Source organism: Herpailurus yagouaroundi, unplaced genomic scaffold (assembly GCF_014898765.1).
Source record: "Herpailurus yagouaroundi ecotype Mexico unplaced genomic scaffold, PumYag 182, whole genome shotgun sequence".
NCBI classification, from domain to species: Eukaryota; Metazoa; Chordata; class Mammalia; order Carnivora; family Felidae; genus Herpailurus; species Herpailurus yagouaroundi.
In genome coordinates, this window is record NW_024412413.1 from 34,651,318 (window position 1) to 34,667,516 (window position 16,199).

Consider the following 16,199-nt stretch of genomic DNA (forward strand, 5'->3'; position numbering starts at 1 on the left):
GTTCTGAGTGTAAAGTATCTGTAGAAGAGCTATGTAGTTGACATTGTTTCTGAACAGCCATAGCTGTGGCTGAGATTATCAAGAGAGAAAGTATATGAAGAAAAATAAAAGGACAAAGGAAGAAATTCTTGGTAGTACCATATTCATGGAGAGAGACAGACAGAGAAGGCTAAACTGGATATAAAGGAGGAATTGTCAAACACGTAAGAAGAGAATCAAGGCAGCATGGTCCGATTGAAGACAAGGAAAAGAGAAATGGTCAACAATCAAAATTTTACTGGCATAAAACGCTGCAGAGGTCAATATAAGAGCTGAAAAAGAACCTGTGAGTATGGAAATAGAGAAGTCATTGGTTATTTTTGTTAAGAGCAGTTTAATTTAGTAGAGTGGTGATGATATACACCTAGTAGGCTTAGGATTTAATGAGAGACAAGGACATAAATACAGCAAAAATAACTACTCTTTAATAAGCCTGACTCTGGTAGCTAGAGCTAAAGAGAAGCTAAATTGAGATATATGATCAAAGCTGATCTCATGATTTTTCTTGTGTTTTGTTTCTAGGATGGGAGAAAATTGAACATGTGTATAAACAGTAAGAAAGAAAGAAGTTGATAGGGGTGTTTTGGGGTGTTTCAGCTATGGGGTAAAACTAACAAAGCAGGGGTAAATTGGAAAATGACAGATATAGAGCAGAGCAGGGAAAGCTAACCTTTAGTAGAAGAAACCTTTCCTACTGAGAATGGAGCAAAGACAAGAAAAAACAGCAGGGTGAATATAAAGGTGGATGCAAACTGATACAGGATTAGAAAATAAAGTTTGCCATTGATGCAAAAATGCTATGTGATTACTTGCCAATAATGAGGAGGGAGAAGTTGGGTAGAACTCTTAAAGAAAGAGATTTACAATAGTTGTTAAGTGGAATGCAAGAGGAAGCTAATAAAGGACACAGAAAAGAACTACTGAAAGAAAATAAATTTCATATTTAGAATCCATCATAATAAAATGATGGAATGGTCATTGGAAAAGTGTTAAGCCTCAAGGCATAACAAAGCATACATTTAGGAATGCATTAAAATATTCTAACCTATAATTTTATGATAAAGCACAAATTACTTTTAGAAACTAAGTTAGAATCTTTGAGGGTGGGCCCCAAGTGTTAGATCTCTCTGGGTCATCTAAGCATATAGCTGAATGCTTTGCCAATGAGGCAGTCACTGTATTTTTGCTTTAAAACAATTAAAAATGTCAATTTATTTGAAGAGAATTTAAAAGTCAGATGTCTTCTAAATCTGAAAACACCACTAAGAATCAATAACAATGATGCATTTAAGCACAAGACAGCAAACACTACTCCAATAATCTTAATTATATTAAAGCATTTCCTGGAATTAAAAAAAAAAAAAAGCTTCTGACTTTCAGAAATGACTGATTAAAATGGTCTGTGGGAAGGAAAACATAATGAAAGGAAAGTTAAGGATGCACAGTTCACTATTAGAAAAAGCCACAACCAAACTGGCTCTGTAATATAATTGTTTTTAATTTATTTTCTATAAAATCAGGAAATGCAATGTACTCAACATGGAGGAATAGAATACCCTGAACTGCATAAGTGACCATATGCCAATGCTCTCTACATAGAACAGTCAAAACTATTAAGTTGTGGGTAATATGTAAGTCAATTTTAGTAATGTAAGACAGGGAAGTCAGTCCTGCCTGTTACCCACACGTTCTAAGCTCATGGGCATTCTGATGCCCATAAAGTCAAGTCCTAAAAATTCACCAGTTTCTCAATACACCACTACCATGACTTGAAGTTGTGGACCCCCTGGGGTAGGATTAGGAGGAAACAAAAATAAAAACATAAAACTCCTGGGGCTCCTGGGTGGATAAGTGGGTTGAGTGTCTGACTTAGCTCAGGCCATGATCTTGTGTTTGTGAGTTTGAGCCCCACATGGGGCTCTGTGCTGACAGCTCAGAGCCTGGAGCCTGCTTCGGATTCTGTGTCTCCTTGTCTGCCCCTCCCCTGTTCGTGCTCTGTCTCTCAAAACTAAATAAACATTAAAAAAAAAAAAGTAAAACAACAACATAAAACTCCTTCACACCAAAAAATCTCTGGCCCAGGAATTAGCTCAATATGGGAGCAAAGCATAGGCCATCACCTACATGGTTGAACCACTTCAACCAAATGTTTCATGTAATTGCTATATATTAGACCACATAGCAAGGATATTTCATGATCAAGTAAATTATGTTGCCTTCTTCCATGATAAGAAGGGTATGAAAAAACAACAGTTTATGTTCTAATAAACATAAGCCTTTCTAGGACAATCTTTGTAACTTCATAGACCCAGGGGACCCCCAAGATCCAAAGAAGCATCTGAAATTCCAATGAATTACAGTGAAAACTAATCAAGAAGTCCATAGTAAATCCTATTACCACAGTCAATTGCTTCAACTATCAGAAGTACTTAAAACCCACAGAATAGGGTGCCTGGATGGCTCAGTCAGTTAGGGTCTGACTCCTGCTCAGGACATGATCTCACAGATTATGAGTTTGAGCCCTGCATCGGGCTCCCTACTGTCAGCACAGAGCCTGCTTCAGATCCTCTGTTCCCCTCTCTCTGTACTCCTCCCCCACTCAGGCTCTCCCCACCCCCTATCCCTCTCTCTCAAAGATAAATATTAAAAAAATATTTTCTAATGTCATTTGGTCCAAAAAGTAAAATTCTATTAAAAAAAATACACAGAACATAGCTCAATCCACACCATAATCCAAAACACCAGTACTATTCAGAAGTAGTTACTGATTCAAAAAATGTATGAAAAACAACAAAAATTAAAAAAAAAAATCCTTACCTTGTGAATATTCTCTAATTTCTTCTTTTCAACTTCAAACTGTTTCATCCAGCAATGTCTCTTTTCCTCTTCTTCTTCAAATTGCTTTTGTTCTCTATCCCTTTGAGCTTTGAGAGTTTCTTTCTCTTGGTCTTCCAGTTCTTTCTGTTTGTCTTGCCAAGCTTCAAAAGACTGCCTACATCTTTCTTCCACTTCACAGTATCCAAAATTTATATCAGTATCATCTGCATTCATGAAGAGAAACATTATTATTATTATTATTATTATTATTATTATTGTATTATTATTATTATTATTAAAATAATGCCTTTCAGTGTGCCTGGGTAGCTCAGTCAGTTGATTTCAACTCATAATTTCAACTCAGGACATGATCTCAGAGTTGTGGGATTGAGACCCACATTGGGCTCTGTGCTGGGCATGGAGCCTGCTTAAGATTCTCTCTCCTTCCCTCTTTCTGCCACTCCCAGCTCACACTCTCATTCTCTCAAAAAAGAAAAAAAAATCTGACCTCTCAAAACTGATTTAATGTAAAGTATAAGGGTAATTTTGAAATGACGAAATAATGTCAATGTATTACCAAAGTAAAAGGGACAATATGCAAAAAATACATTCTTAAATATACATAAAAATTCTATTGCAGTCATATATAAGGGAGTTCCATTTCAGTCAATTAAGAAATTACATAACTTGCCTTAAACTATATACCTAAAACTTAATGTAAAAACATAATATGTGTGTGTGTGCTGTACTTAAAAGATACTTAAGGAACATAGTTAAAGGACACTTAAAAATCCAAGGCTGAGTATATCTATTTCAGTCAGCTATATAGATGGAAAATTTTAAATATATTTAAATCAAGTTAATTTAAGAGGTATAAAAAACTATGAAAATATGGGGTCACCATGGTGGCTCGGTCGGTTAAGCATCTGACTTTGGCTCAGATCATGATCTCGTGGCTCATGACTTCAAGCTCTTTGTCAGGCTCTGTGCTGACAGCTCAGAGCCTGGAACCTGCTTCAGATTCTGTGTCTCCCTCTCTCTCTGCCCCTCCAGCTTGTGCTCTGTCTCTCTCTCTCACAAATAAATAAACATTAATTTTTTTAAAAACTATGAAAATATGAAATTAAATAAGTACAGTAAAGCATAATAATTTTCAAATATCAGGATTGTATTTTTCTAAATGTCAAAAGAAAACTCTTAATCGTTTTTCAGATAACTACAGTAAATCACATTAAAATTATCAAAACTATCATTCAGCATTTAGCCCACCTGACAAAACATGTTCATCTACAGGCAAATCATGAGGACCAGGCTCTGGAATAGAATCAGGACTGCTACAATGGGTTTTACTCCTCAGAAATTCTTCTTTTTCTATTTCAGATAACATCTAAGAGGTTAAAAAGAATGCCAATAATTAAAGAAAGAGTCAAGCAATCGCTTTAATAATGTATCAAGTATTTACATACACATATCTAGAACTTTATTTACGTTGAATCTCTCTCAAATACAACTCTATAGCACACTAAAAATGTTTTTCCCATGCAAACAGACTATATTTTGCCCTCCTTATTTTTCAGAATTCTAAGCACTCTCTGATATTCATCCGCACTATTCAGTTAAACTGCCTGAAAATCTGTGGAATGAATAAGTCATAGGAATAAAAGGTATAGCATTAGGAACGCAGTCGATGGTATACAGCCATTTATGGTAACAGACGGTAGCTACATTTGTGGTAAGCATAGCATGATGTGTGGAGATGTTTTATTACTCTGCTGTATACCTGAAGCTAATGTAATACTGTGTGTTAACTATACTCAAATGAAAACAAAGAAATTCCTTGAAAATTATTTCCAAATGTTTCTACTAATGTTTTCTTCCTAATATATTTCTATATTTCTCAATTAGAGTGATTGCTCACATATACAAACTGCTGATACATTCAGTACATTTAAAAAACAACTATTTGCTACTTTAACCTAAATTATGAAAAAGTCATAATATTGATGAATACTTTTCCATAATTAGACCTGCACCATATTCTAGCTGGTAAGATACAGGACATCTATTTCAATGAAGTAGCAGTATGATAATTCAAAATTAATATTTCAAGTTTGTTACCAAAAAAAGGGAGTCGAGACATATATATATAAGCAATTTCAAATTACACTAAACATCATAGGGAGCAGGAGTAGAGTTAGTAAAATTAGACATAGTTGGGTAAAATGAGAAGTAAAAGAGTCCAAAATGCTGAACCTGTAGAAGAAACTTTCTCAAATACATTTCTAGAGGTTTTAACCAAAAATGCTAGGCTCTCCTTTCATATTATTTCTTTAAGAATGTTTTTATTTTATCTTTTTTTTTAACTAACATAAGATGTTCTATTTTTAAATTTTCCATAGGGTATTTAAAGTATCTACTGTAACAGTACATTCCTAAGCAAGGTAATTAATATTATAGTCATTGTTTTCTTCCTTGGAGATTTTAGGGAAAAAATAATCACACAATATGGTTAAATTTCCAGGTACTGATGGTTCAAATCACTATTTCTAATATTTTTAAAGGTTGAAATTTGAGTTGTTGTCTATTACATGCCAGAGAAAAGCACAATACTAAATATTATTTGCTTAAAAATAATTAAATTTTTAATTTTTAATCAGTGAACTTTAAATGAGTGAACTAGCATCCTTTATAAGAGGGAAAGGTAAATTTCTAACTGTAATATTGAGTACTTTCAGTCAAATATTGATCATATACCTTTATTAATTGTTCCGGATTTTCTTTATGTTCAGTTGATAATTCTATCTTTAAATGCATATGATTATTAGAAACCACTCCATAACTATAGTCTAGAGAAAGAAAAAAATATTATAGCTTTAAATATTAGAGAGCAAGGCAAAACATGTTAAAATCTCAAACACTTTCATCATCCTTTAATCTCAAATTCTATCATAGTATATTCTTTTTATTTGTTTTGGGAGAGAGACAGAGAGAGAGAGTACATGCACATGCGCATGAATGTGGGAGAGGCAGGGTGAGGGGGAGAGAAAGAATCCCAAGCAGGCTCCATGCTGTCAATGCAGAGCCTGACACAGGGCTTGATCTTAAGAACCATGAGATCATGACCTGAGCAGAAAACAAGACTTAGATGCTTAACTGACGGAGTCATCCAGGAACCTCTATCAGTGACTCGATGATGAGTCACACAAAACAATAGGAAAATAATGAAAAATAAAGAACACAGGAAATCTGTAATCTTTGTCCTAAAAATAAAAGTAATAAATTTATAAAGCACTCTTTTGATCACCTTTCATATTTTATACTGAAGTTTATTTTCCATGTACACAGAATAATGCTGTTTTATACTGCAATGACACCCTAATTAGAAATCAACAAAAGTTCAATTCTACCTGCCAAAAACTAGCAATATAAGCTTGCACAAGATATTAAAAATACTTTAATAAAATTACTAATTTAAAAGATTATAATTATTAATGTGAATGAAGTGAGCTTTCATTCCTGGTTTTATGTGTTTTTTGTTGAATTTTATTGTCCTGTTACCATTTGTGTAGATGTAGGGTTTTTTTTTTGTTTTTTTTTTTTTTTTGTCCTTATTCAGCTAATGTGTTCTATCCTGGGAACCTCTCCTACTAGTAAACTATTTTTTACAGATGACTGTTCTGCTGGTTAACTACCTCTTCACACCAGTTTTGTCCGATAGCATATATTGCCTTCAACACCTACTCACAGCCTTACCAGCATGATTTCCTATGTGAGAGGTTGAAAGCAAAAATAACATTCTACAGATTTCTTTGAAGCCAGGTTTCAGAGGGTGATTTAGATTCTGTGATATATTTAAGTCTTTATTTTCCTAAAAATATTACGTGTGAAGACTAAAGACTTCAGCTAACTGCATTCCTAATTAAGATCTAACTGTAAATGCATACAGAAATCTAAGCAAGAACTGCCTATTTAAGCTCAGTCAACCCACAGAACCATAAAAGATAATAACATATTGTTATTTTAAACCACTCAGTTTGTTTTGCAGCAATAAGTAACCAAAACATCGACTCTATGCATAAAAACAAACACACAAATACCCCAAAAACCTTTCTGCTTAAAGGAGCTAAAGTAGCTTCTGTCTACAAATGAGAGCCCTAAACAAAATATCTACATTCAAAAATGAAATTAGCTTCTGGCTTCTTTTGTATGTGTGTTATGCTTGTACAGATTTATATTTGAAATATGTAGCTTATTATAAATGAAATATAATCTTCAGATTTGTTTATCCTTGTGGATTGTAAGAAATCAGTTGTAAAATCATACTGATTTCTTTTTTTCTTTTTTAAAATTATACTAATTTCTTTAATTTTTTTTAATGTTTATTTATTTTTGAGAGAGAGACACACACAGAGCGCAAGCAGGGGAGGAGCAGAGAGAGGGAGTCACAGTATCCGAAGCAGGCTCAAGGGTCTGATCTGTCAGCACACAGCCCAATGTGGGTCTCGAACTCACAAGTTTTGAGATCATAACCTGAGCTAAAGTCAGACACTTAACTGACTGAGCCACCCAGGTGCCCCAAAAATCATACTAATTTCTAATGACATTTGAGAAGGAAACCTTTTCCACCTTCTTGCCAGGTTATCATTTTAATCATGTTTTCCACCCTTTTCAAACAATTTTGATAATTTGAATTTTCTTGAAAAATTATTCTATCCTTTGATACTATCAAACTTATTTCATTAGAATGATACATAAGATCTCATAATTTTCTAAACCACTGCTACAACTGTAATTATATAACCTTTTATGTAACTAATTTTCTATGATTGCGTTTCCTTCTATTTTTTCTTAATTAGGCTATATAATTGCTAATATATTTATAATATACTTCCATTATATTTACTTCAGGAAATATAAATTTAAAAAAACATTAAAATTCCCTATAACTCAACTACAGATAGTCACTGCCAAAATTTGAAGCATCTACATATAGTAAGTATTTACATATGCACACAGGTTCTCAGGACAAAAATCTTGGGAGTCAATTTCCTCTCTTCCTTTCATTCCAATCCACCAATAAAACACCCATTTGGTTCTTTTTACCTTAAAAATGGTTTCTTGAATATGACTATTTTTCATCATTTCTACTCAAATCACTCTCATTTCTAACCACACTATTACAACAGTTTTGTAGTAGACTTTTGCTACCTCAAGTCATCTTTTCTACATAATCACCAGAATGATTGTCTCAAAATGTGTCAGATACTGTCACTCTTTACTCAAAAACCTTAGCATACAGAGAGTAGAATCCAAAGTCCAGACCATGATTTATAAGAGCCCTCTATGATCCGACACTTATATGATCTGTGCTTTGGCCTTTACACATCCTACTTTCTGGAACACTGTCTCTCTAGATATCCACGTAGCTCACCTTCTCATTCACTGAGATGTCCATGTGGCTTACCTTTCAGTCATTGCTTAAATATTACTTTCTCAGAGAGGCCTTCCCTGACTTACCCTACCTAAAACGGCAACCTCCAATCTCTATCCCCTATCTTAAAGTTTTTCCTTCATAGAAGTTATCATGATTAAAATATTACATATTTATTTATTTATAGTCTGTCTCCCCACACTGGAACATTAGAATAGGAAAGCAGGACCTTTGTCTATTTTGTTCTGTGTTATAGTCTTAGTAGCTAAAACAGATCATTTCACACAGCAATATTTGTTGAATGAATATCTATGAATATCCATATTGTAACTTACACTAATATTTTCATAAGTAACACTGACTTTTATAATAATTTTAAACACTACATCATGAATATTTTTATGCTATTAAATATCATCTAAGCCATCTTTTTTAATGGGTGTAGTTGCACACACTAAGATCCTATTAAATACTTAGGCTGTTGCCATTTTTCATTATAAACTAAACCTTGATTAATTCTAATTAAATCTTTAATCATTCTATTATTCTTAGAATAATTTCAAGAATTATTGTGTCTCCCTGTCTCTCAGCCCCTCTCCCGCTCGTGTTCTGTCTCTCTCTCAAAAAAATAAGCAAACATTAAAAATTTTTTAAAAAAAGAATCAGCCGTAATACAATCTCTGGTTTTAATTAAGACTGGTAAAACAAACTGTTGGTGGCTACTATTTATTAGACATATAAGGAAAGTAATACAGGAAATAAATTAATGGAGTAAATAAAAATCTCGTATATTATATACTAGAGACAAATGCACATACATGTGTATAACAACAGATAAGAACTTGAAACAATATAATTTTCTAAATTATAAATCATTCCTGCTTACAGAAAACTTATCTGCCAAGCAGTTAAAAACTGTACTTACTTAAAACCTCTGTATCTTCCAAGTCCTGAAGAATGAGCTCTTCAACAGTTTTACTCTTATTCTTTATGATGTCAATACAGTGAAGAACTGACTCAGGTAACTCATCCACATCCTCAAATTTAAAAAACATGAAACCAATGGTTAAATTGTTTATTAAACCTATGAATCAAATATTTGATAAAAGTTTTGATACACCAAAAATTTGAGCAAAATATGTGAATGAGTTCAAACAAGTATATTGGTTAAAATTTGCTCTTCATTTTCAAGTGGTTATGAAGCACATCCATGATTCTGTTGGATTTCACATTTAAATGAAAAACTTCAGAATTGTTTGTCTCATTTGAATATCATTACTATTATCATTATAATGTAAAAATATTAACTTTCCAAAAGTAGTATATACGTTATTTCAATCCTAATTGAAAATCAAAGTAGAACTGCTTTTTGAAATTTAACAAATGAGTTGTTTTTGTTTTTGTTTTTAGAAAAAGCTTAGTGGAGATTTCAAAGAGCAAAACAACTAAAGCAATTTTACCTATTTGATACTTAAAAAACTACAATAGGCCAAAACTAACAGAATAATGGAAAAGAATAGATAATCTTAGAGCTAAACATATACAAAAGATAGGACAAATCAATTGAGAGGTCCCTTGGTGGCTCAGTCAGTTAAACATTCGACTCTTGATTTCAGCTCAAGTCATGATGTCATGGTTCATGAGTTCGAGCCCTGCATAGGGCTCTGTGCTGACAGCATGGAGCCTGCTTAAGACTCATTCTCGGGGCGCCTGGGTGGCGCAGTCGGTTGGGCGTCCGACTTCAGCCAGGTCACGATCTCGCGGTCCGTGAGTTCGAGCCCCGCGTCAGGCTCTGGGCTGATGGCTCAGAGCCTGGACCCTGTTTCCGATTCTGGGTCTCCCTCTCTCTCTGACCCTCCCCCGTTCATGCTCTGTCTCTCTCTGTCCCAAAAATAAATAAACGTTGGAAAAAAAATTAAAAAAAAAAAGATTCATTCTCATTTTCTCTCTGTCTCTCTGCCTCTCTGTCTCTCTCCTTCTCCCTCCCTTTCTGCCTCTCCCCTGCTCACATTCCTTCTCTCTCTCTCTCTCTCTCTCTCAAAATAAATAAATAAACTTTAAAAAAAAAAAAAAGCAGTTCAGGGGCACCTGGGTGGCTCAGTTGGTTGAGTGACCGACTTTGGCTCAGGTCATGATCTCAGGGCTCCAGAGTTTCAAGCCCCGCGTCAGGCTCTGCACTGAAAGCTCAGAGCCTGGAGCCTGCTTCATATTCTGGGTCTCCCTCTCTCTGCCCCTCTCTTGCTCATGCTGTCTCTCTGTCTCTCAAAAATAAATAAACATTAAAAAATTTAATTATAAAAAAAGGTAGATCAATTGAGAAGAGGTAAATTATTTATCAAGTGATATTAATAATATTAACTAGGGGCGCCTGGGTGGCTCAGTCGGTTGAGCGTCCGACTTTGCTCAGGTCATGATCTCATGGTCGGTGAGTTTGAGCCCCGCATCGGGCTCTGTGCTGACAGCTCAGAGCCTGGAGCCTGCTTCAGATTCTGTGTCTCCCTCTCTCTCTGGCCCTCCCCCCGTTCATGCTCTGTCTCTCTCTGTCTCAAAAATAAATAAATGTTAAAAAAAAATTTTTTTTTAAATAAATAAATAATATTAACTAAATACATGCAGGAAAATTTCTAGCTAGATCTACATTTTATAACATAATTGAAAATAAATTCCCATTAGTTTAAGGATTTTGATGTAAAAGAATTAATCTGTGAATAAATTTTCTAAGCATATAAACACTGGGGAAAATGCACAAATGAAAAGAAGATATATTTGATTTCCAAAAAAATAACTATTTCTATAGATCTAAAGAGTTTACATAAATTTTGTTTTTCATGTATATCTAATAACATTAAGACACTCATGAGGAAGTAAAAAAAAGCAGGATATAAATAATTATATGTATAATATAATCCCAATTTTGCAAAAAAACCCACACATATGCATATGAAATTATATGTGATTTCTATTTTCATTTTTATATTAAAATATCTAACAATACACATTGTTTAAAAGGGATCATAAGTTAAAAAATTATATAACTATGTAAAACACACTGAGAAAAGTAATATTTCTCCTGAAAAGTTTACTCCACTTAAAAGGCTCCTAAAAGTCCAGTATTTAACACTTACTGTATCACTATCAACACTCTGGGTTTCTGATTTTGAATCACTATCATCATCTTTTTCCAATGAAGAAATGCTGATTTTATCCAATTCAGCTTCTATTTCTTCTTCGAGCTTTGCTTCATCGTCATTGTTGTTTTCCATCATCTTTCATAATAAAACACAAAACCATTTAAGGAGAATTGAGAGGTGCCTGGGTGGCTCAGTCAGTTAAGGGTCTGACTATTTCTGCTTAGGTCATGATCCCAGGGTTGTGGTATCGAGCCCTGCATTGGGCTTCTTGCTGACAGCATGAAGCCTGTTGGGATTCTCTCTCTCCCTCTCTCTCTGTCTCTCTGTCTCTCTCTCTGTCTCTCAAAATAAATAAATAATTAAAAAAAAGAGAATTGAAGTAGCTAAAATGAGTAAAAACTATGGGTTGTTTAATGTGTCATACCAGTGTTCTGTGTAAACATGTTTTCATCTAGGAAACTTTTATCATATCTTATTATGGTTGTACCATATGTTAGAAAACATTGTTTTCTCTCTCCATTAATTCATTATTTTTTTAATGTGTGACTACAAAATGATCAACTCTAATACTAATCTCTTAATTCTGTAAGGGAAAAGTCACGTGGAATGGACTGTCTTAGCTTCCTGAACCAAGAAACATCACAGTAAAATTCATCCTCATGGGTATAATTAAGGGAAAAATACCTCTGAACAGCTTGAATATTCGAAGATTAGAATACTCAAAAGAGAACAACTCAAGTCTATACATGGGGCAATATATGGTTATTTTCTACTCATTAACTCATAGTTGTCAATTTTACTATAGTCATCTGTTTTTAACAACAACAACATGTTATAATAATGGATAATATACGGATATCCATAATGGATAATGGATGTTATAATAATGGACAATATATGGATATCCATATGGATATATGGATAGTATATAAGATCAATACTTATTCTATTTAAATCTTTAATGATTATAATGGCTATGGATCAAGCAATACATTACAGTATATCTTCACATAATCATCACATCATCAACCAGCATTAGCTTCCACGTGTTGAGTATCTGTGACAAGCCAGGCACTAGAAGACACTTGTGTGATTAATAGTTATCAGAGTAAATTAACAGGATTAAGGTCATTATAGTCATTGTATTAATAAGAAAACCAAGGTTTGAAGAATTTACTGAACTGTGCATAGTCATTATGCTAATAAGCAATGGAAAAAGGACCCTAATTGAGAGATACAAATCCAGGACTCTTGCCACTACAACATGTCCTACAAACTTAGTCAAGCTCTTCATCTGCGCAGCAATCTTTCTTAACATCTCTTAATCCAACAATCTTCAAATTTCAGATGATATGCCACAAAAACAGACACTCAAATCAATGGAACACAATAGAGAACCCCAAAATGGACCCACAAACATATGACCAACTAATCTTTGACAAAGCAGGAAAGAATATCCAATGGAATAAAGACAGTCTCTTCAGCAAGTGGTGCTGGGAAAACTGTACAACAACATGCAGAAGAATGAACCTGGACCACTTTCTTACACCAGACACAAATTTCAGATGATAATTCATGAATCCAGAAATTAATTCAGTGGCTCTTGATCATAAAGTTTTAATGATGGAATAGGATAGGAAACATTAGGGTAGGTCATAAAAGAAACTATAAGTTAACTATATATGTTAAAGATAAAAATAGTTTTTAAAACTTTTGTTTCACTTGTAAATGGGTATATATGTATGCATGTGTACATGAGCTGCAGTGTAGTTGTGTATTTGTTTTACTGTGGGTCTTGGTTTAAGAAAAAAAAGTTTGAAAAATTCTGTACTAGTATTTTGTTTTCCAGACTATTCCAAACTTTAATTCTTTCCTCAGGTCCCTGGCCTTTCCAGTGCTGTGTTCTTGACTCTTCTTCCTTTCTTCCTTCTTTCTTTCCTTCCTTCTTTCCTTCCTTCCTTCCCTCCTCTTTTCCTTCTTTTACTCATCTCAAAATCAAGTTTTTGGGAGCCTACAAGGTACATTAACATCACTACTAGGGATAGAAATACATTGATTAAATAAGACAGTATCCTGTGTTCATAGTTCATGATCTAGTTAACAAAGAAAATGAAACATCCTCATTTTCCTATTTCTTTTCCTGAAATCTTTTCATATTCATCTTACTTGGAGAGGAACCCCTTCCTAATAAAGTATAATCTTGTACCTATGCTTTGAATCTGACAATTTCTCACATATTGAACTGTGTTCCATCCACTATTTTTTCTGTTTATTGCCTCACCATACATTTTTATTCCACTTGCCTCTCTTCTACACATAAACACAATCAGTTCACTCCCATCCAAAAATCAAACAAACAACCTTTGCCTGCCTGTCCTATAGCTATACATATTACATATCTTTCTTTCACATACAAATGATTTAATTGGACTGATCTTCACTTATTGCCTATACTATTGGGCATTTATTCCAGAGAAATAAAAATTTATTTTCACACACTAAAACTTGTACATGAATGTTCACGATGGTTTTATTCATAATAGCCTCAAACTGGAAACAAGCAAAATGTCCCTCAGTAGATGAATGGTTAAACCAATTCTAGCACATCCATACCATTCAATACTACTCAGAAATAAAACGAATAGATTTTACTACACGTCACCATATTGATAAATCTCCTTGAATTTCTAGGGAACTATGTTGAGCAAAAGCCCAAACCAAAAGGTAACATACTATATGATTCCACTTATGTAACATTTTGAAATGACAAAATTTTATAAGTGGAGGAAAGATTAGTGATTCCCAGGAGTAAGGGGTGGAAGGAGTTGGAGGAAGGTGGCTATGGTCATGAAAGGGCAACATGAAAGATCCTTGTAGCATTGGAGCTGCTCAGTATCTTGATTGTAGTAATAGATAAGTGAGTATATTCAGATGATAAAAATTATATATCATACACACAAATGAGTACAAGGAAAACTGAGGAAAACTGAGTAAGATTAGCAGACTGTGTCAATATTAATATTCTGATATCAGACTATCATTACAAAATGTTACCACTGGGGACATCTGCGTGCCTCAATCAGTTAAGTGTCTAACTCTCGATTTCAGCTCAGGTCATGATCTCATGTTTCCTGAGTTCGAGCCCCGTGTCAGGCTCTGCTGACAGCACAGAGCCTGCTTGGGATTCTCTCTCTCCCTCTCTCTGCCCTTCTTTTGCTTGGGCACATGTTCGTTCTCTGTCTTTCTCTCTCTCTCTTTCAAAATAAATAAAGAAACGTTTTAAAAAAAGTAAAATTTGTTTAAAAAATGTTACCATGAGGAGTGTACAAGGGATATTTCTGCATTATTTCTTAAAACTAGGTGTTAATCTACAATTATCTCAATAAAACATGTAATTAAAAACTCCTAAATACTCACTAAGAAAACAGTTAAATAGATTATGATGGATTCATAGAATGGAATACTATACAAGTCCTTTTAAAAATATGTATATTTAGGGGCGCCTGGGTGGCGCAGTCGGTTAAGCGTCCGACTTCAGCCAGGTCACGATCCCGCGGTCCGTGAGTTCGAGCCCCGCGTCAGGCTCTGGGCTGATGGCTCAGAGCCTGGACCCTGTTTCCGATTCTGTGTCTCCCTCTCTCTCTGCCCCTCCCCCGTTCATGCTCTGTCTCTCTCTGTCCCAAAAATAAATAAACGTTTGAAAAAAAAAAATTTTTTTTTAATATGTATATTTACTATGCTCCTGTGGAAAGGCAACAAGGAAGAAATAATTGAAAAGAGGCACATGGCCAAAAAATATGTAAAGTAATATCTCTTTTGTGTAACTATACACACATTCACACATTTTTTTAACACAGAAACTTTCTAGAAGAATTTGAGGAACTTTCAATTTACATTTCATACCTTTATGTTGAGTGATTTTTAAAATCATGAGTAGGTACTCCTTTTGTAATTCTAAAAGCTCATTTTAATATACTCAATTTTACCCATAATCTCCCTCCTCCAAAGGAAAACAAAACAAAAAACAGAACCAGTGTAAAATGCTATCTTGTTATCAAACTCACTTAAAGTGCAATTCAAAATATTTGTTAGATGGAAAATTAGATTTAAAGAAAAAAAAAAACATAGTTATAAAGCAGAATGCACAGGTACACAAAACTTTATGTAGAAAGAAAAGAAGTAGAATAGGGTAAAGGTAAGAGACTTTTCCATTATATGTCCCTCTCTGCTCATCTCCTGGACGTTTAGATCGGCCTGCCCAATTACATATCCAAGCACATACGTGATTTTAAATTGTCTAGTAGCAACTTTTTAAAAAGTAAAGAGAAACAGGTGAAATTAGTTTTAATAACATTTTATTTAACCCAATATATCTAAAATATTATTTCAACATGTAGTCAGTAAAAAAATTAATTATTAAGATCAATGTAAAAAGTTTATATTTTTGTTTTGTATGCTAATTCTTCAAAATGTGCTGGGTGTTTTACACCTACAGTCCATCTCAATTCAATTCAAGACCTTTCAAGCCCACAGCGGCCACTGGTGGTGACAGGATGGGACAGTGCAGCCTTAGATGTATCCCACTGTAAATCGGCTACAGTAAACTACTTAAAGCTGCCAAAGATGGGAAATCTTAAGGAACTCCACTTTCAACTATTGTTCTTCGACTATAAAGATAAGGGAGGGAAATCTACTTTAAAAGGCAACTACAAATTATGAAGGAAAAAAGGAAAGGAAAGGAAAGGAAAGGAAAGGAAAGGAAAGGAAAGGAAAGGAAAGGA

General features: G+C 34.0%; 1 protein-coding gene across 4 annotated transcripts in view; it reads right to left on the reverse strand.

Moving 5' to 3' along the window:
• The window catches only part of LRRIQ1 (leucine rich repeats and IQ motif containing 1), a 218,929-nt gene that overhangs the window by 202,331 nt on the left and 399 nt on the right, over positions 1 to 16,199 (reverse strand). For all 4 annotated transcript variants that reach the window (XM_040491296.1, XM_040491295.1, XM_040491294.1 and 1 more), the window contains exons 2-6: positions 11,413 to 11,553; positions 9,213 to 9,324; positions 5,611 to 5,702; positions 4,126 to 4,243; positions 2,857 to 3,080 (exon numbers count right to left, since the gene is read on the reverse strand). In XM_040491296.1, coding sequence (XP_040347230.1) covers positions 2,857 to 3,080; positions 4,126 to 4,243; positions 5,611 to 5,702; positions 9,213 to 9,324; positions 11,413 to 11,553 — 687 coding nt within the window. The remainder of the gene's footprint in view (positions 1 to 2,856; positions 3,081 to 4,125; positions 4,244 to 5,610; positions 5,703 to 9,212; positions 9,325 to 11,412; positions 11,554 to 16,199) is intronic.